We start from the raw sequence: 21,635 nt of genomic DNA on the forward strand, positions 1-21,635 counted from the left end.
TGGCTTGGTGGGCTGGCGTGGACGAAGGGTTGACATAGGGCGGCCATGTGATCACGAACAAAGACAATAACCCCAACGAGGCCCGATTCAGAAGGGGCGCCTCGTCGGAATACACGGGCTGATGGGAACATGACCTGTACACCCCAAAGCAGCCAGAGCTCAGTGGGTGAGGAGGCCTTGAGGGGGTGCTGCAAATTACGGCCCTGGTCAGCAGAAATCCTACAAACACAATGCTGCAAAATCGGGGGTTCGCACATACTGAGGACCATAACAACAAATAAACGACAAGCAGCCAATCCTACTCAGACATCTCTCTACTAAGCCAATTTAGGGGCCTTTACCAACAAAGACTGTATTTAGCAGATTCATCACAAAGGCATACCAAACAAACAAACCAACCCCTAACCGCCCACCGCCCCCAACTCACTGCCATTGAACAGATGCTGACTTACCCAATAGGTCAGGGGAAAACTGCCTCTGTGAGTTTCCAAGAGCACAAATCAGAAAGCCTCATCTTTCTGTCTTGGAGTGGCTGGTGGTTTCAAACCCCTGACCCTGCTGCTAGCTGCCCAATACATAACCCACTCTGTCACCAGGGCCCCCAGGGTAAGCATGCGCAGAGACCACCCAGGGCTGGGAGAGCCGAGTCTTTAGGAACCGGGATCCCAGGCGCTCTGGTGGCATCGCCAAGTTGCACCGGGCTCCCAGGAGCTGTAGGGGTCACCCCGGAAGTGGTCTGTGGACTGACCCCAGGCCGCACTGTGTCCCCCCGTGAGTCGAGAAGGAGAAGCGGAATACCTGGAATACTTGCAGGAGAGATGGGGCCGGACCTTGACTGGTTGCTCCCGACAGGCGAGCCCACGGGGGAGGGCGACGGGCCCCCGGGGATGCTGGCGAGGTGCGGGGAGGCGTGTGGGGAGAAGGGGGACTGTGCCGGATTGCTCTGATCCCCCTGGCTGCTCGTGGACCCCGAGGCGCTAACTGCTGAGCTCAGAGTTGCTTCCGTGCCCGTGGGGAGGTCGTCAATGGAGCCGGACAGGTCCTGCGGAGGGAAGAACAGGCCGGTGAGGAACACGTACCCGGGCAATAACGAGGCTGCTGCCACCGTGCGGGGAAACCTCACCCTTGCCGCTCAGCGGCGTGGGCCCAGACTGAAACTGCGGTGATGATAAGGGCGATCATAAAGTATCTGGGAAGTACTTTTCATAAAAACCCAACAGGCCCTTCAGAGACATGTTCTCTTCCCCATGACGGACACATGTCCCAGGGACACCAAGCAGGTCTCCACGGCAGAGCCACCCCTACACTTCCCACGGAGACCACCAGCTTGGGAGTTGCCATGCCCAGTGGGGTCACACTCTCGTGACTCACTGGGCTTTCTCCAGCAGATCGGCTTTCTCCAGCAGATAGGCTCTTGGGCCTTTCTGACAGTCCACTGACACTGCTTCAGCGTCCGAGTTGCTTACAGACCACGTGGGGCAGAGTGTATGTGGGGTGCGCATTGGCCAGGACTTGCACCTGCCTGGACGGAGTGAACGCAACCAGAGCCACCAGTGTTCTTAGAAGAACACAGTCAACTCCCCAGGACAAAGGGCACTACGCTTCCCCAAGACCCATCTCAGAGAGCCGTCCTCCCAGCAGGCCGGACCTGGTCCAGTGTCACAACAGACAGCACCTTCTGGGTCACTGGTCACTAGAACAGACTAACTGGCTCCTTAAGGAGCATTTCCATGCATATGCAGACAACTACAGGCTGTGGGTGCTTTACTTCAGGAACAGATTGTGTGACTTTCAACCCGGGAGATTCTAATGTGAAGGTGATCAAAATGTTAACTAAACTTCGTAAAGCAACCGCAAGCCTGCCATCATCTCGAGAAACAGCTGGTCACCATTGGTCTGCCAGCTGGTCACCTTGCGATGGCTTCCACGTTGCTGTGTTGCCTCGGGTTAGGTCCCTGGGGTTACAAAGACCAGCAGGGTGGCGAACAGGTGTGAGTGCAGCTCCCAGACTGAAAAAGACGAGGAAGAATTTGGTAATCTTCTCCTTAAAATAAAAAGTAACACTCAAGGCCAGTGAAAAGCTATGGCCAGTGGCGGAGCGTTGTCTGACACAGTGGCACGGATAAGCACCACGAGGAGCTGTCTGTAGCGGCGTGGACAGAGTGACGCTTGGGGCCGTTATTTGCTGGTGTGGTACAGCCTCAAACGAGGAAAGCACCTCGGCAGAGACAGGTTCATAACTGGAACGTGGAATGCACGCCGCACAAATCTAGGAAGATTAGAAGTTGTCAAAAACATAACAGGACACTTGGAGATCAACACCCTGGGCAAGAGTGAGCTGAAATGCAGCGTGCTGGCCACTTGGAAAGGGATAATCATGAAGTCCACTCTGCTGGGAGTGGGGTATAGAGAGGGAGACATTGAATTGATTGTCAAAAAGAAGATTTCAAAAGCTGACCCTTGGTACAATGATGTCAATGAGGAGTAACAGGCACTGGCCTAGAAGAGACCAGTCAATATGACTTACAGCTAAGCTGATGCACAAACCACTTATGCCAAAGGTGAATAAATGAACGATTTCTACAACCTCTGAAGTCCGAAACAGACTCGTGATCAGAAGGTAAGGAAAAAGGACTAGACGCTGGACAACGTGGCCTTGTTGATAGAAATAACCCTAAAATCCCACGAGACAATTCCCCAAGTCCAACAACCAACTCACTGAAAATACTTCAGAACAAACAAACTTGCTGTTCAACAACATAACTAATGACGAAACACACAGACCTCGCCTGATGAGATATACAGCAATCGGAGATGATGGAAGTTCTCAGTCGTGTAAGAAGGCGGCTACAGGCTAAACGCAAGAGAGATCAACAACTGTAAGTACAAGCTGAATTTGAAGAACCTGAAAACAGAGCCGAAGAGAGGACCCAGAGGAGATGTAGAGAACATCGAGAGTCGATTTCAGACTGCACGTTCATGAGCAAGCACCAGCGAGTGGTAGGTGAGATGAAACGTGTCACTGTGCGTCTGGTCATCCCATAAGACCAGAGGAGGGCGCACGGGGCAGTCACCATGGCTGCCAGAGCGACGGCTACCTGCTCTTGCATGTAGAGTGCGAAGGTGTGCTGAAGAGCAACTCAAAGAGCGGAACAGAGGGTTTCAAATGGTGGCTTGAGAAGAAAAAGTAAAGTATTAAACGGAGACGTACAAAGATCTGTTAATTAGAAAACCAGGAGAACATGTTCACCACTTCTCAAGTTGAAGGTCCGAGAGACAAAGTCAAGCCTCTGGTTGCGTGAAAGATGGCGCAGCGTTTTCGCTTGGGCTGCTAACATCAAGATCCGCAGCCTGAACCCACCAGGCGCCCCGAGAGAACGGTGTGCTTTCTAAGATCTCACAGCCTCTGAGACCCACAGGGGAGTTCTCTCTGTCCTGCAGGGTCACCAAGGGCTGAAATGGACTCTCTGGTGGTGCGTTTTGGTTTGAGTGAGGGCACAATGCTGACTGATGCAGGGAGCATCAAAAGATGGAAGGGCTATAGACCCAGAGTCACCTCATCACAAACACCGGATGACGGTCAACCACTGCAGGAGGGTGGCTGGGACTCAAGGGTGGTTAGAATGAAGCCCACGCTGCCCGGAAGGTGCTGCTGGAAACCAAGACTCCAGGACTGAAGGCATCCCCGCTGAGAGGCTTCAACAAATGGATGCAGCACTGAATGGATGTGGTCGCTGGTCGATGCCCCAAAGTGTGGATGACAGCGACCACGCCAACCGACGGCCAGAGACCCTTGGTGCCTCGTCCGAAGAAAGGTGAGCCAACAGGATGCAGACACCGGCAAGCAACAGTACTGCTATCACACCAAAATAGTGTTCCTGAAGGTAATGCATGGTCGCAGAACAGTCTGCCAGGGCGCTGGCAGAAATTCAAACCGTCTTCAGGTGACGATGTGATACATGGGATGCCACTGCTGAGGCCAGATAGATCTCAGCCTTTCACGGGAGAAGACCAGAAGATGCGGTTTACTGACTGTGCAAAGGTATACCCCTCTGTGGGTCGAACCACATTATGAATAGCATCGCGAAGAACAAAAATCTCAGAATTCTCCCTTGTGTTCACGAAGAACCTGTACACAGAACAAAGGAACACTGTGAAAGTTAAACGTTACAAAGGTATTGTCAGGGTTATATATATATATATATATTTAAACCACACTTAACTCAGTCTGGATGCTCAGCAAATAATCAAGAAGCTGGACTACAGGAGGAACACGGCATCAAATTGGAAGCAAGGCTCATTAACGACCTGCGATGGGCGAGGCTACCTGGAGGCGGGAATCAAAGAGGACCCGCAGCCTTTACGGAGGAAGCTCCGATACTTCAGCCTGCTGCACGGATTACGCCGCGGCATACCGAAAGCCAAAATGATAAAGTGCCGCTTGAAAATGTCACTTTACTTGGACCCGCAATCAAGGCCCATGGAAAGAACACGCAAGAAACCAAATGACAGATTGCGATGGGCAAATCTGAAGCACAAGACCGCTTTACTGTGTGAACGTGCAGAGACGGCACTGAGGACTAAGGGGCTCCTGACCCAAACCCCAAACCCAACTCACTACCGTGCAGCCGATGCTGACTCACGGCGATCCTAGAGGGCAGGGTAGCACTGCCCCTGAGATTCGAGACTGTAACCATTCATGACAGTAGAAAGCTGTGGCAGTTACCCAAGCTGGTGTCAATTTAAGGATGAAGAGTGTAGGGGTGGAGTCTAGGCTGTCAATCTGGAGACAGCCAATCTGGAGACTTCTCTGGGCATGGCCTTCTCCTGAGAAATCTGGTACTTCCTCCTTGGAGACGGAAGACACCTCTCTCTCTTGGCTCACTCTCTTGGAGACTCTCTGACAAGGCTGACTTCCCGAGGGACATCCCTGAGGAGATGCCACATGGACCTATCCTGATGCAGCCCTGGGAACTGGAATGGCCACGTGGAGACCCCTGCCAGCGCTGAGATGCTTCTACCACCAAAGACTTTCTACCCACAGGCCTGTGGTCTACAGTAGGCGTCATTGCATGTGTTTCGTGAGTCTGAAGAGGACTTTACAGATTGTTGTCAGACATATGGGCTAATCTCGGATTTATGACCTTGGCCTGGACTGGGATGTTTTCTTAATGTACAATTACCCTTTATATAAAACTCTCTCTTATATACATGTGTGTCTGTGTATTTGTTTCTCTAGTCTAGCCAGACTAACACAAAAGCCCTGGCTCCAGCCATGGAATTTTCCATTGCTTCCTGCTTCTGAAAGCTGGACAGTGAATAAGTAAGGCCGAAGAAGAGCTGACGGTTTGAATGACGGTGTTGGTGAAGAATACTGAATAGACCATGGACTGCTAGACCAACAAATAAATCTGTCTTGGAAGTACAGCCAAGATGTTCCTTAGAAGTGAGCCTGATGAGACTTTGTCTCACATACTTTGTACCTGTGATCAGAAGCAACCAGCTCCTGGAGAAGGGCATCATGCTCAGGGAGGCTGAAGCGAAAAAGAGGAAGCTCTTCAAGGAGATGGACGGACAGAGGCTGCCACCATGCTCACCTACAGCAATAACTGAGAGAGGCCTGCCCATGGCGGCAGTGTTTGGCTGTTACCAGAGCAACTGCATAAGAACCAACTTGATGGCGCCTAGCAACAACCTCTTCTGACCTTGTGGAGCTAGAGCCCCTGACAGGTACGTTGGCAGCAAAGAGACCTGATGCTATACCTCGGAAACCCTCGACGTGTATCATCACACCCTCTGAGGCAGTCTGTAACACCCACATCTAACTGACTCCGAGCAGGCAGAGTAACTACTCACATCACAGGGGACTGGCATGTGTGGCGGGCAAACGACTGGCTGCACGCCCCTGGGACCCCTGAGGACCGAGTGCACATGCAACGGAAGCAGAGGACTGGATGTCAGAATTTGAAAGGGGGAGCCGGGTTTGTCCTGGCGATCCCTGTGGAATGGGATCAGGCATGCGGCTTAGTCCTGGGGCTTCTGACAAGGAGCAGAGGGAAAGAGGCCAAGGAGTCCGATTGAGAATCTTGGAGTCACACAGCAAACCAGACTGTCTGTGTGGTAATGCAAACGGGCCCCACAGCACCAGACCTTTATGACCCTAGCCGGTTCTCCAGGGCTGATGTTTGGAAGTAGATTATGCCCCCGGTGGCGGGTGCCAAGCATCATCACAGCACCATGCGAGCCTGTCTGGCACAGGGCTGGCGCCTGCGCTCAGGTGTGCTGTCCAGGAACTACGGCTGGGTCTTCCACACAGAAGGTGAGAGACTTCTGCCACCCAGCCATCACTGCCCTCTGCTAAAGGGCAGCTGGAAAACCTCCCCAAACAGTGCTACGCAAGAAAAGTGCCTTATGCTGAAACGCCAAACCATTTTTCTAAAAGCAAAACAACCCCCTACCCCCAGCATCGTGTAATCTTCAACAATCAAATAACTGTGGTTACGACCAGCCAATGGCATGGAAACAGGGCAGTGTGAAGTAACCCCGGGAAACAGCATCATCGAATCCCCTGGTTGTAATTGGGCAAATCCGGAGAGAATTCTGAACTCGGGGCTGAAACAGACACGAATTTCTGCTCAGGGCACACAAGACACACCGTTCCGCACACATCACTCTATTCACTTTCCGATTGAACACAACTTCAGTGGAGCCAGGTAGAAACAGAAGCCGCTTATTAAGCCAGCAACATGCACATACAACACGCAGAGAGGAGTCACACCGACAATCAAGGCAATTACGCGAGGGGCTCAAAACACAGCCTGAGTGAATAGGTGTGCACCCAGACAGACACCTTCCCCGCCCGTGAGATAGAGGAGAAAGAGGTGGGGTTTGGTGCCGCCCCCAAGCTGCAAGGTGCTCTTGAGACGTATGGTCACCGGTGGGGTTTGGGTGGCTGCAGGGTAGACCTGGAGAAGGGCCCAGACAATTACCATAGATAATCGAGTACAAGCCCACCCGAGTATCAGCCGAGGCAACGAATGTTACCACAAAACTGCATTTAAAAAGTGCTGAAAAACTCGGCTTATACACACGTCTATATGGTAAGTCTATACCTCCAGAGGGTCTTCTTGCCCCCTGATACCATCGTGGTGCAAAGGGGCCCAGGCTTAGTCAGGCCTTAACGCAAATGACAGCCTGTGGGCCACACCTGGCCCCTGCGGTGATTATTCTCCCCCAGAAGTTATACATTCTTGAGGTGACTGAAAAATAAAAACCTAGCAGCAACGATCGTGGCACATGAGAAACACACAATTCGCATGATGGTATCCATGTATACGGGGGTACATCCACCCATCCTTTTAGCATTGTCTATGGCAGCTTTGGGGTTACACAATAAAGAATAGTGTGACCAGACCACATGATCCAGAATGCCTGCCGTGTCTACAGGCCTGCATCACACAAAGTCCACGGTACGTTCTGTGACACAGGGCGTTAAGTGGCTTGGACACTGTGTGTTGTGTGAACACCATTTTAAAACTTCTTGGAAGCCCACTAATATTTAACACCTATCACTGCTGCTGTTGCTGCTGGCGGGGGGTGAGGGAGGGAGAGAGTGGAGTGAGAGGACGTGGGGGGGGAAGGAGCAAAGTGCCCACCTGCCTGCTGCCCTAGACCTGAGTGTTCACACCCACAGCTGCGGCCTCTACCTCACCTGCCTGTATCCCACCTGCACGTTGGGGCTGCAAGAGTGTTTGGGGGTCTCAAAACCATTAAAATACCCACCACCCTGGAGTCCCACCTGACCCACTGTGAGCCTGAACGGGGTTTCCTAGTGCGTAAACTTTACGGAAGCAGGCAGACTCCTCTTTCTCCCAAGAAATGGCGGGCGGGTTTGAATCACTGCCCTTGCAGTGAGCGGCACGAGGCTGCCCCAGGACTACCACACTGAGACCCGGTGGCATCTAGTAGCCGCTGACCCACAGGGACCCGGCCAAGGGACGGTTCCCAAGGCTCTCAATCTTCTTTTCTTCTCCTCCCCCAATTTTATTTATTTTTTATTTTATTAAGTCTTTTTTTTTTTTACTGTTTTATTAGGGGCTCATACAACTCTTATCACAATCCATACATACATCAATTGTGTAAAGCACATTTGTACATGCATTGCCCTCATCATTCTCAAAACATTTGCTCTCCACATTTTAGCAGTTTTATTGGCATGTAATTTACAGAGCACATGCTTCAATCGTTCAGTGATAGCAAGGCTGTCAGTCTCGATGGCTTCCTCTTTCTCCTGAGAAACCAGCGGTGGGTTTGAACCCCTCGCCCTGCAGTGAGCAGCTCAATATTTAGCTGGCAGCCGCACCACGAAGGCTCCTAACAGTATCACAGTGCTCTGAAAAGTAAGGCTTTGGAAGCAGACACAAGCTGACTCTTCTTGCAGATTTCATAAAAACCCAAGAACCCGCTTCCCACTGTCAGGCCAAGAGGTGGGCTCTCTGTGGCACACACACAAATCTGATGCCTAACCAATAGGCATTCCTAGTGAAAAACCGGGCCTATCAGGTAAACATTTAAAAACAAACAAACAAAAACCATCAATGCTACTGAGCCGATGCTGGCACACAGTGACCCTATGGGACAGGGTGAGTTCCAAGACTGTAATTCTTTATGGGAGTAGAAAGTCCAGCCTTCTCCTTGGTGGCTTTGAACTACTGACCTTATACTTAGCAGCCCAATGTGTAACCACCCACCACGGCTCCCCACAGGTTAAGAATTAGCAGGGGGAGAATATGCTTTTCGTGCCTCTTTGGAGAAAAATATATTGGTAGTTAAGAAGATCTAAAACCATTTTCTTCTGGTATACTGCATGGGGTGTATAACGTAGAAAGAACTTAACGTGGACCCCGTTCAAAAAAAATCCTTAATTGCAGTTAAATAATGACACCCTACACTTTCTTCATAGAAAACAAATTGTTACTTAGAGATGGTTGTCATTCTTGGCACGACCTACACCTTCCTTCCCGTCCTCCCTCAGGACGCCCCGTCACAGCTGCAAAGAGCCACAGGCACGTGTGCTAAGAGGGCTTCCTGCAAACTGCTACGCCTCAAAAGCATTTCCATTCCTCAACAGGCAGCTCCAGGAACTACCAGGAGGGAAATAAGGACACGGTGGTGTCTGACAGCTCACTTGTCACCAGAATTTCAGAGATGGAGGTCTCTGTGCAACAGAAGTGTGATAAAAAAGAGATAGCTTTTCTGCATCACCGTCAGACACACAGGTACGGAACTTCTGTATGTAAATGACAGAGAAACTGCGCCCACCCCCCACCCCCGAAGATACTTGGGGTACCCCTAGGTGTAGTTACCTTACGGCCCGAACAAAAGCAGCTCCCCCGTGGTTGAGGCATCAGCCTAGTTAACAGAGCAGCCCTGTAACCACCACGCCTCCGGGGGTCCTTCAGTCCGCAGGGCAGTCACTCCATGCTTCTTCCTAAGCACTGTCAGAGCTGTGATGCTGCCCGCACACGGCCGAGTGGCGGCTCAGCCGAAGCAAGGCACCTTCACGCGATGCTGCTTCCACTCATCTTGCCGCAACTCCGGCAGGGAGGAAGGGCTCTGGTCTGGGGCTGGAGCCCCCATACCCCAAAGTGTTCCTTAAATCCAGCCTCTGTTCTGACGGAGAGACCAGGAAGGCAACATGATTTCCTGGGCGTGTGTCTGATAGGTTCACATCAGTTTGCCTTGTGAAGATCTCATCAGAGTGGGGTCTGCACACTGGCAGCATGACGCATATGGATTGCCGTCCAGCACCCCGAAGGCTGTCGTTCTTCTATCTGCTGGGCGCGCTTCCACCCAACCACCAACGGTGCAGCATGTCTGCATACATGTTCCTACCAGTCACTGGTCTTTGAAAACCCACTGCTTTTGGAAAATCAAAACTCTTGTTCCTCATTGAAGCCTAATTTACAGGAGAATCCTCCGGTCAAGGATCTCGCTCTGTAGTCACCTTTCTTCCAGCGTCCACACAGGCACACTGTCCCCTGCGACCCAGTGACAAGGGAGAGCAGTTTCACTGGGCTTAGGCGGGAAGGTCATGGGGGCGGAGGGGGGCGGGGCACACGACACACACAACCGCAGCTGATCTTGAAACGGGAGACACTGGACTGAAACTATGGGCACACGCCACCTGCTCAGTAAGATGGGCTGGGGAGGGAACGAGGAAAGAACTTTTCAAGTCCACGGCAACGAGGGTGCCCAGGTGGCTGTTAGGTGCTGCTTTTACCCACCCTTTCAAGTATGAAGTCCTTCAGGGACTGGTCTCTCCTGATAACATGCCCAGAGTCCTTGATGAAGTCTTGCCATCCTTGCCTCGAAGGAGCATTCTACTCTGGCTGTGCTTCTGAGATGGATCTGATGGCTTGTTGGCAGTCCACGGTTACTTTCAATATTCTTTGCTCACACCACACTTCCAATGCCGGTGATTTTTTTGGTCTCCGAATTCAGTGTCCAACCTCCATATGTATATGAGGCGATTGAAAATACTAAGGCTTGGGTCAGGTGCACATTAGTCCTCAAAGTCACATCCTTGCTTTTAACACTTTAAATTGGTCTCGTGCAGCACATCTACCTACTGCAGGACGTCTTTGGGGCAATGACTGCTGCTGCCCCAAGCACTGATTGTGGATTCAAGCAAGATGAAACCTTGACTTCTATCTTTTCTCCATTTCTTATGATGCTACCAGTTGTGAGAATTTATGCTGTCTTTACAATGAGCTGTAATCCAAATCGAAGGCTACAAGCCCCGATCTTCATCAGGAAGTGCTTCAAGTCTGCCTATCACAGGTTGTTAACAAGCTTTCCTCTAATCCTGCCATCGCCTCCTTCTGCAGATAATCCAGCTTCTCCAAGGGCTTTGCTGGGCATACAGATGGACCAGGTGTGGTGAGAGGGCACAATCCTGATGCGCACCTTTCCTGGTTTTAAACCACGCAGTCTGTGCCTTGTTGTGTTCCCACCACTGGCTCTTGATCCGTGCACAGGTTCCAAATGAGCACAGGACGTGCTCTGCAACTTCCCTTCTTCCCAAGACTAGCCACAGTTTCCTATGACTCACACAGCGGAGCGCCTTGGCATGGCCGGCGAAACATACGTAAGCTTCTTTCTGGCATCCTCTGCTTTAAGCCACGATGCATTTGCCTTCAGCAATGATATCAGCAACATTTTGCTTGCAAGTGATATCAATACTATTGTTCTACCATTGGAGCATTCTGTGGGGTCACCTTTCTTGGCAATGGGCACACATATGGCTCTTCAAGTCAGCTGTCCAAGCAACTGGCTCCCAAATTTCTTGGCAGAGCCGAGTGGGCGTGTGCCCCCAGTTCCTCGTCGGCTTGCTGGAACCTTTCACTTGGTTTTCCACAAATCCCTGGAGGCTTATTTATGGCTAATATTTTCAGAGCAGCTTGACCTTCTTCCTACAAAATGTCCACCAGTTTGTTTTTTTAATGAATCATTTTATTGGGGGCTCGTACAACTCTTATCACCATCCATCCATCCATCCATCCATCCATCCATCCATCCATCCATCCATCCGTGTCAAGCACATTTGTACATGTGCTGCCATCATCATTCTCAAAACATTTTCTTCTGACTTGAGCCCTTGCTATCAGCTCCTCAGTTGTTCCTCCCACCAGTGCGTGCAGGCACGGTGACTGTGTGTTCTATCCATCTCCTTTGATGCTTATTTTGGCCGTAGACTCTTTCAAGGTTGTAACCCGAGTCTTCGATTTCTTCGTGAGTTCTGTCAGTTTCAGATACGCTACGCGGGTTCTTCCCCTGGTTTCCTCGCTCGGGGTCTTTGTACGTGTTTCATGCTAATACTTGACTGTCTTCTCCAGCTGCCCTTGAAGCCCTGTCAAAACTCCACACACACATTAAATACACACTCAGTCACTCACGTTCATCTCCAAAGAGATCTCCTGTTAACATACCATGACTTCGTAGACCAAAGATGGCTTTCGCTTGACTACGAACCTGAAAGCTGGCCTAAGAACCCACCCCGAGGAGCCATGGGATCTTGGTCATGTGCTCATTCTGAGGCTGACGACCGAGAAAACCGTCAGGTGCAATCCGACTGTCACACCTGGGGCCACCGTGAGCTGAGCTAAACTCAACGGCACCCCCCCACCCCCCCCAAGCACACGTCGAAAGACTTCTTTGGTGTGGATGGCACGCGATTTACTATTAATCGACTGGCTGTGGGTGCCTTCACTGGGTCCCTGCTCATAGTAGGTCTATGTACACAGTAAGGGAACCCTGAGGATAAACTCCGTCTACACGCGCAGTATCGGACTGTCTAAAAAGAAAACAAAGCCCCAAACAACCAGACTAAATCAGAAAACTTGACTCCCTTGCTGACGTGTGTGTTGAGAAGCTGGGCAAGTTCCAAAGAGTCTCAGGTCCGGTTCTCAACACAATTCGCTGACCTTACCGGATCAGTCCCCCACAGAGAACAGCACAAAGCACTGGAACGTGGGCACTGCTTCTAGGGAAGCATCCCCCGAGTGCGCGGACGGACACTGACTAAAGACAGGAGGCTTCCATCAACGAGACTAGCGCAGGTCTCATATAAGGATTGTGAAAGGACACAGTTAATGATTTCACCGTGACTTTCCAGGGCTTAAAAAGAATGCAAAACACCACTGCCGTCCAGTCAGCTGCGACTCTTGGCAATCTGATTCCGATAGAGGTTTCCGGGGCTGTGTATCTTTTATGGGAACAGAGAGTCTTATCTTAGGCCTTTGGAGCAGTTGGCTGGTTTGAACCACTGACCTTGTGGTTCACTGGCAGTGCGGCCACAAACAGACAGCACCACGAGGGCTCCTTGGGGGTGAAAATGCCAGTGCAGGGGTCTAACCACAAAGCCTCTGGGTCCTTTCCTAAGCAGCACTCGTGTCCTTTCGGGACACGTAGCATGACATACAGGTGTGCAGTTTGGTTTCCTCGCTCCAGTAAGAGACCCCGCTGCTGATGGGTAAAGCCTCCAGGTGCCAGGTGTGGTGACAGGGAGAGAGTGGGGTTGGCTGTCCACTGGTGATGTGTTGGGCGACTAACCGCAGGGAGGCGGTTCACACCCACCAAAGGTGCTGTGGCGGCAAGACGTGGCATCGTGCTTCCCAGAGCACACAGCCTGGAAAGCTGTGTGGGTGTTCTGCTCCAGTGGGAAGAACCAACTTGAGAAAGCCCTGGTGGTATTGTGGGTGAAGCGTGGGGCTGCAAACGGCAAGGTCAGCGGTTCGCAACCACCACCTGCTCCGCAGGAGAAGAGCGAGGCTTCCTGCTCCCGTAGTTACACTCCTGTAAGCCCACAGAGGCAGTCCCACGACAGGGAGTCGGAGCGAACAATCACACATGTGGTGAACCACCGCTGTGCAAGCAGTACAGCAAGAACCCGACGCAAACTCACAGCCACCTGCGGGCAGAGTAGAAAACAGCCCCTGTGAGCTTCCGAGACTGTCACTCTTTGGGGGAGTAGAAAGCCATCTTTCTCCCATGGAGTTGCTGGTGGCTTCGAACTGCTGACCTTGAGCACGGCTCGATGTATAACCACTAGGCCGTCACAGTAACACCCAGCCTCTGCAAACTGTTCTCAACCTTCACGACCCCTGCTTTACTGAAAACCATGGGCTTCCCATAGAAAACTCAGCCCTCTACTTCCAATTAACGTCCTTAGGTCAGGGGCCCAAGCCTCATTAGGACCTTGGTTCTTCAGAAACACCCTGTAAAATGACTCCATGCCTGCCTGCCTGCCTGCCTTCCAACCGCATTTGGGAACTATCTTTTTGGGTGTCTGATACAAATCCACCTTTGAAACGGACATCAGAATTGTGGCAGTAATTTGACAGACACACACACACACACACACACACACACACACGAAAAAGCACACCCCACAGTGATGGTTTAATTCCCCTGACACTGCTAGGGTTTTTTTCAGCACAAGCCTGGGTGTTGTAGCATACTTCAAAGCACCCCTCAGAGTCCCCATGGCTCTCATTTGTCTAGACGGCAAATGAGGCAAAAACGTAGACTTCCTGTCGAGAAAATGCGCAGACAACAGGAGGCAGAACCCTCGAAGAACAAGCCTGTCATGCAGCGACCTTCAGATCGCCATAGCACCTTCCTTCCAAGCAGATTCCGCCCTGGTTCCTGCTCACACCTGTTCAAATCACAAATAGGAGGGGGCTTCAAGGTTGGTGGGAAAAAGGAATTAAAGGATAGCGGATTTGTCCCACGGACTTTTTGAAGCCCCCCGCCCCTCCCTGCACACACATACACATTGTGTCTCCATTGTATGTGGAACTATATGCATGGCATGGCCTTAACATGCGGTCAGTTACAAATCCCACAAGCGACAAACCCGCGTCTAAAGCCGGGGGTAACCCAAGGACAATGAGCAGTTATTTCATGAGGATTTGCCAAGATCCACTTTGCGAGGGAAATGACTGCTGCCTAACACGTTAGCTTTCTTTCTCGAGAAAAGATTCCATTACGGATAACACTCCTTATGGAAACATTTACAGGATAAGCAGCTAAAAGCAACACTCAGATCTAAGTGTACTATCATAGATAACTATCATTGTTATGGTTATGCTTGCTGTGATTTTTAAAAAGCCTTTTTTAAAAAGGCATTTGACAAATTACGGACAGCAGTTGTGAAGAAAGGCAACCCCAGAACACTTCACTGTGCTCACGGGGGCTTATCCCAAGACTACGACCTCAGCACGATGCCATGTCACTGAAAAGAAAACAGACATTCTCGGGACTCGGCCAGCCCGTGCACATCATGACACACGACGATTGTGGCTCTCCGTATAATGAAATCCGTGATCACTTCAATCAGCACCCTTAGCAACAGCAGGTAGGAAAAACAGAAAAGGGGTGCTTGACCCAAATCATAGCATTTTTAATCGACGCACGTGCCCATGACAGCTGGAAACCAAAGAAGGAAGACAGAAAGACTGAGGTTTTTGAACTGTGGTGCGGCAAGTAATATGGGCTATGCCAGGGCCGGCAAACTTTGAGACAGAAGGGCCAATGCTGTCCCTCACAACAATTTAAAAATTATTTGAGAGCCATTAGCACATCTACAACTAAATGAAATGACCATTATCTGAATAGTATCCTTTAAAAAAAGGCTTTTTCTGTTTCCCCCCAATTTTATTTCAGAGCCGCAAGTACAGACTGAAAGAGCCACATATCTATTTACGGCTCAGTTTGGGGACCCCTGGACTATACCATGCACCACTGGAAGAACCAACAGATCTTGTCTTGGAAGGCGTCACCGGGGCTTCAACGTCTGGGGAAAAACGGAATGAAAAGACGACGACGTTCTGCTGTGAGCACCTTGAAGCCTCATCATTCAGCCAGAATGTTCTTTGGAAGCAAGGGCGGCATGACTTCGTGTCCGGGGACCTGGAGGGATCGGTCCTTGGAAGACAACATCACGCTTGGTAAGCTTGAGGGTCGGAGGAAAAGAGAACGCGCCTCCCTGAGAGGGAATGATGCTGTGGCTGCCATGGTGGGCACAAGCAAAGCAACCCTTCGAGGATGACGGCCAAGGACCAAGCCTTGTGCACCTGAGCACAGGAACCAAGGCGACAGCCCCTGGCAACAGCAGCATCAAAAATGAAAGCGGTCCCTGGGCCAGCAGCCCTGCTATGAAACATGCCCCCTCTTTAAACTGGGAAATGGTAGACAGCGTGGGCATGAAACATGCATCATCCCAGGGATGTCCCCCACTGCACGGGCCTCAGGGATCTCCCACCACATTGCCAGTGTTTGAGCTCCGCCCGGGAGAGCTCTGGCTTCTGCACTATTTAACAACAGTCTGCAGATGTTATTTAGGCAGAACAAGTGGACTTTCAAACACAGAATGGGCAGCCTAGGGTGTAAAAATATTTGGTGAGAACACGTGGCAGTGAACTTTCACCTGGAAAGAATACCGTCTTTGGCTACGAGGAGACCTGTGGTGGGTTATAAGTTGGGCTGTTAATTGCAGAGTCAATAGTTTGAAACCACCAGGCCCTTCTCAGGAGAAAGATGAGGCTTTCTGTGTCTGGAAACCCACAGGGACAGTTCTACCCTGTCCTGTAGGGTGCTTGTGAGTTGGAATCGACTCGATGGCAGGGAGTTTAGTTTTGATCTTTGTTTGACTCCCAGAATGGCTGTTTGTCAAGATAATGCTGATGTTAGTGACGAAGATGGCGACTACTCTTGACATTTTTCTAGCACTTTCGAAGAGCCAGGTTTCTGATGTACATTTCCGTAGGGGAGGCAGTCCAGGGGTCCGGTCCAACCAGTCCTACGACTTATTTTTAACATTGGATTCCACTGTCCTGACCTCGCAGTGCTGACAACATTAAGAAAGGCTCGTGAGTGGGTAACTGCCACCCTTCGGGTTCCGCAGAACAGACTTATTACGACAAAGGCCAGCATGGGGAACCTGAAGCTGTATAATACAGTGAGGCTATCTATCAAATATTTGGGGAAGATAAATTTGTGTTAATATATACTCTTGGGCAGGGATGGACTAAGGAGTTGGCAAATAGACTCCAAAGGTGGATAGGTGGGTGGGTGGAGATGGAGAGAAAAGGTGGAGAAAGGGCAGCATGTACCTGTGGACAATGTTCTATACCTAAGCCTACCTGGAATATAATACAGCACGGGCACATACACTTCTCCCTATTGTGGGTACCAAGGACGAGAAACAAACAACAGAACAGACAACACAAGAGTAAGCCGACAGAGCCACGCTGGAGGAGGGAATCATCAAGCATGTAGAACCCACCCGAATGCCTCGGGTCAAGGAGCTCTTCCCTTAGCCCAGGTGTGAAGTAGGGTGTGGCCTTTGGACACATGGTGGAATGGAGGGGTACCTGACAGTAGGGGTGAGGCCCAAGGCTGAGAGGACAAAAGGTAAAGGGCAAGAAGTTCAGGAGGCAGGTCCACTTGGGGCACAGGGATGAGCTCCGGGCTGCTGGAAAAGGGCCAAGGGTGTCGAACGAAGCCAAGGAGACTGCCTGAGGGCAGGCGTGAATGACCGCAGGTGCCCGCCCCTAAGGAATGTGGACTTAAACTGGGAGTCCACAGAGGTTGCAGGAACAAGTTCCAATATTGCCACACGAGAGAGTAGAACAGCAGTGGGGCTTTGAACCTGTTGGAACTGCTTCAGTCATGACTGAAGAAACAAACCCAGATTAACGCTAAAGTCTAGGAACTTGAGCGATTGGTATGCTAACTAGAAAGGGGGTCACACCGGGCCAGCACTCTGGAACGAAGATGTGGCAGCGCTCTTTCAAGAGACTGATTCCCGTCGGGAATGTGGATGGTGAGGGGCACATTCAAAGAGGGGTGGCTAGTGGCCATTTCTGAGGTGCAGGTAGCTGCCATTTTTGAGCTGGGCATTGTTGTTTTTGAGTCAGCTGATAAAGATATTTGGGGAATACCTTTTGTGCAGGGAGCTGACCCATAATTTCCCCCATTTCAAGTAATGTTCTGGTTCAATTGCATTTAAAAATTCAGGTCCCTTCCAGTATTGCTTCATTAACCACAGCTGAATTGGGCTAAACTGGCTCTGAGCCCTGTTTTAAATTGGGCTACACTGGCTCTAAGCCCTGTACACACACACACACACACACACACACACGGACACGTGTGTACATATGTATGCACACATGTATGACAAGTGTTTCTAAATAAGGGGATATTTCAGCATGATGAGAGTGATGGACTCTACTTCAGAATTTGTAAACTAAAATAAATCATACATACAAGGGGTACTCCCCCAAATTTGTTTCCCTCCCCCAAAGCTATTGATTTAAAGTTTTTTACAAAGCAACCTTATCACCTTCAAAGTCCTTTCCATGACACTTAATAATTTGTCAAACCTGCGAGTCCATTCTTGGAAACATTTTTAAACTCATCTGCACCTCCCTCGTTCTTCTTCACCTCTTGTATGTTGTCAAATCGCCATCCTCTCATGCCCCTCTTTACTCGAGGAAACAAAAAGAAGTCACACGGAGCAAGGTCAGGTGAGTAAGGTGCACGGGGCACGGAGATGGCTGCGTGAGCAGGTGCACTGTGGTGGCAAAACCAGGCTGCTGCCTACCATAAATTGGGCCTTTTTTGTTGCACACTTATGCAAACTTTTCAGAACCTCTAAATATAAAGCTTGATTAACAGTCTGACCTGTTGGAACATTCTTCAAATGCACCATCCCCTCACAAAAAAACAACCCCCCCAAATGAACATGTTTTGTGGGGGTACCCCTTCATATGTACGTACACGCACACACACACACACACACACGTAAGTGAAAAATAATCAACAAACTGTCTAACTCCAGTCCAGGCTACAAAGCAGTATTCAGAAACCGCCTTCACGTTTTCTAGATTATAATAATGTCTTGTGTCTGCAGAGTCGCCCTACTTCCCCCACTTAGGTGTAAGAATCCACGAATAACATGAGCTGAGAGCTGTGTACCTGAAAGTAGGAGTAAGTACACATGTACCTTTAACTGACTTCTAGTCTCTTCTACTCAGAAACTCTGGGTGATGACTCCCAAGGCATCCCCTATAAAGGGAGGGGATCATCTAATGACTTGGAGGAGGGGGGAATATGGGTTTATGGGTTGGTGCTTTGCAAATATCAATGCCAGGTATGAACCTATAAATATTAATGACCCATGTGCTTTGAAAGTAAATTGACAAAATAACAAGATCTGTAAATATGTAAGATTTAGAGTTTGCCTACAGAACCCGGTGTTTTATCACGGAAAGCGTCCTGTAAATCTTTAGGACAGAAAAGCAATCACCTCTCCCTCTTGCATCTCTTGCGGCAAAAAAACTTTACTGTTGATTCTGAGAACTGCGATGTTTTGCACGTACAAATTCAGAAAATAAAACTTAAAACCGAAAAGGCATGAACCCTCAGGAGACATTTATTTCTTCTGTAGTGTAGCAATATTTTAAAGCAGTAAGACCTACAGGAACTGCAAATAAATTAACAACTTTAAAAGAACAAAAACAAAAAAATACCCCAACTCACAAATTGTACGGAGTCTATGTGGAGTAAAGGGGCGCTTTATTTGTGGAACAATACTAAAACTTAGTTATTTTGACATTTCTCCCTTTCACAACAGTTCAACCACACGCACACACCCTTCATGAGATACTGTCTCCCTTGGAGCTGACAGTGATTTCTGGCTTTTGGAAAGGTGGCTGCGATCCAACCGGGAGTTCCCATTTCCCTCGATGCTAACATCGTCCACCATCACAGCCCTCGGGACGATGAATTACCACGGGCACAAAACCGTTAACTGAACTCCAGACGTCATTCTTCTTTTCACCGGCTCTGACACTTGACCCTTTATCTGATCCAGGACCCAACACGGGTGGCACGGCTCGGTCTTATTGTGATTGTCTCACAACCATTTCTTGTTTTCCAAGATGGTGAGTTTTGACAATTACTTGTAAGGTATATTGTGAAATGTCCTTCCAGTTAAGCTTCAGGTAGGGATGTGGAGGAAGAATATCAGTGCAGTCCCTTGCACTGAAGCAGGCACACGGTACCAACCGGATCAACTCCAGGTGAAGGTCACCTTGAGCACTTGGGTGTGGCGGTGTGCACCAGGTGTCCCCGCTATGAGGTTGGAAGAGAGCACAAGTTCAGCTCAAACCGTAAGAGTCACCATCTTGCGGGGACGTGCCCATGGATTTGAGGGCCTAAGGTAAAAACTCTATTCAATGGGAGGTACTTTCAAACTATGCAATTGTTCTATTTTTCCTCAAACTCCGGTCCATTCGAGTCGGTGTTCATCTGTGGATCTTGCCGGCAGCCTTCGTTCTCTGGTCTTCTAATTCCTCATCTCTTCTACATGTACTATTTGAGACACTTCCGTCGTTTGACAAGGTCAGCACCAATGGTTCTAATCCGTGTCACTTGCGTGTGTGTACGCAACCTGAGTTCCTTTATAAGATGATTAGGGGAACCCTTAACACTACCGATAGCGATCCTCCCCACGGCTATCTCAGGGTAACAAAGCGACAGAGCGTACCCTTCTACACTCAGCCCCATGATGGGAATTCTAAGGAGCACAACACTCCGTCCGACAGCAGCATGCCGGCCTGAAGGGGCGCGCAGCCTGCAGGCCAGCCGGTCCCGCCCAAGGTTTACACAACCGCAGAAGCACGGAGACCAGGTGTGGTCAGAGGCTGGTATGTTATACGCCGGGGAAAGGACACAAACCAGCACCGAGATGGTCAGCTTGGCTCTGACAGGCAACAAGTCTGCTTATCTGTAACTAATGCGGGCAGGGAGATGGAAGGGGCATGGGCCATGAACGTGCACAGGGGTGGTGGAGACTCAAGGCAGCCAGAGCTGGAGCAGCAGGCCCCAGCTCAGAGGAGACCCCACCCCCCACCACCCCCACCCCTGGCAGGGCAACACTGTGGGTTAGCAGGGAGCCAGCAAAGACAAGAGAGGAGGAGGCAGGGCCATCCCTCATGCCAGCGCCTTCTATCAGAGGCTAACACACACTGGCATGGCACCGTGACCTTCGGCACCCAGGTCTAACCTGCAATGGCGCATGCACGGTTCATCGATGGAGCCTGACTTCCCACCAGGAGTGTCTATCAAGGCTGTTTGAAGGCCTTCCCGCAAATCTAGACGCCTACGATGAGAGGCAGCCCCTCCCCTCCACGATCCCAGGCCAGCTGTGTGCATCTAGGAAAGAACGCCTGACACTCATGTGTCAGAAAGCAGAGTCTGGATTAAGGCGGCATTCCAACTCCGGCTTTCCACGGACGAACTGCTTGACCCAACCGTGTTCCTGCCACCACATCAATTCCGGCTGAAAGCGCCTCATCTTTCTCTCATGGAGCGGCTGCTAGGTTTGAACCACTGGCCTTGTGGTTGGTTTTGAAGACTGGCTCTCTAAGGGAGTGGAAGGTCGCATTGTCCTCCTGCTGAGGGACCTGTGGTTTTGAACTGCCGAGCGTGCAATCAGCAGGTCAGGGCCTCTCCCACAGCCCCAGATGGGCTCCTTGGGGAAGCCACTGGCACCTGCCAAAGGTCTGTTGTGAGGATGGAAGGAGAAGCGACCAGGGTCATGCAGGAAGGACTCAGAGGGCCTGAGCCATTACCATCAGCAGCCACAAGATTGCGGGACAGGGGCCTGCGAGGTGCGCTCTGAGAGCAGTCGAGAGAATGCTAACGCAACAGAAAGCGCGGAGAGTGGGGCGAGGAGGAGAGATGGGGGATGTGTCCAGGCCTACTGCAAGGGCAGAAACTTTGCAGCTCGACCAGAACAAGTCAAACAAGGAGCGAGAACCAGGCTGAAAGCAAGGGCACTCCAGACAGCGAGGATGAGGAGACGCCGTCTTACACAGACTTTGGACATGCTGTCAGAAGAGACCAGTCCCTGGAGGAGGACATCGTGCTGGGTAGAGGAGAGGGACAGCGGACACGAGGAAGGCCCTCCATGAGATGGACTGACACGGTGGCTGGGACAATGGGTTCAAACACAGGACAAGTGCTTTGTTCTGTTGTGCACAGGGTCACTGTGGGCTGGAACC

General features: G+C 50.6%; 1 protein-coding gene across 1 annotated transcript in view; it reads right to left on the minus strand.

Moving 5' to 3' along the window:
- The window catches only part of ARID1B (AT-rich interaction domain 1B), a 379,095-nt gene that overhangs the window by 133,066 nt on the left and 224,394 nt on the right, over window positions 1-21,635 (minus strand). The window contains exon 4 of the mRNA XM_045294542.1: window positions 799-1,042. Within this exon, the coding sequence (XP_045150477.1) occupies window positions 799-1,042 (244 nt within the window). The remainder of the gene's footprint in view (window positions 1-798; window positions 1,043-21,635) is intronic.

Source organism: Echinops telfairi, unplaced genomic scaffold, assembly GCF_000313985.2.
Source record: "Echinops telfairi isolate 266 unplaced genomic scaffold, ASM31398v2 ScPeMD7_3533;HRSCAF=4204_0, whole genome shotgun sequence".
NCBI lineage: Eukaryota > Metazoa > Chordata > Mammalia > Afrosoricida > Tenrecidae > Echinops > Echinops telfairi.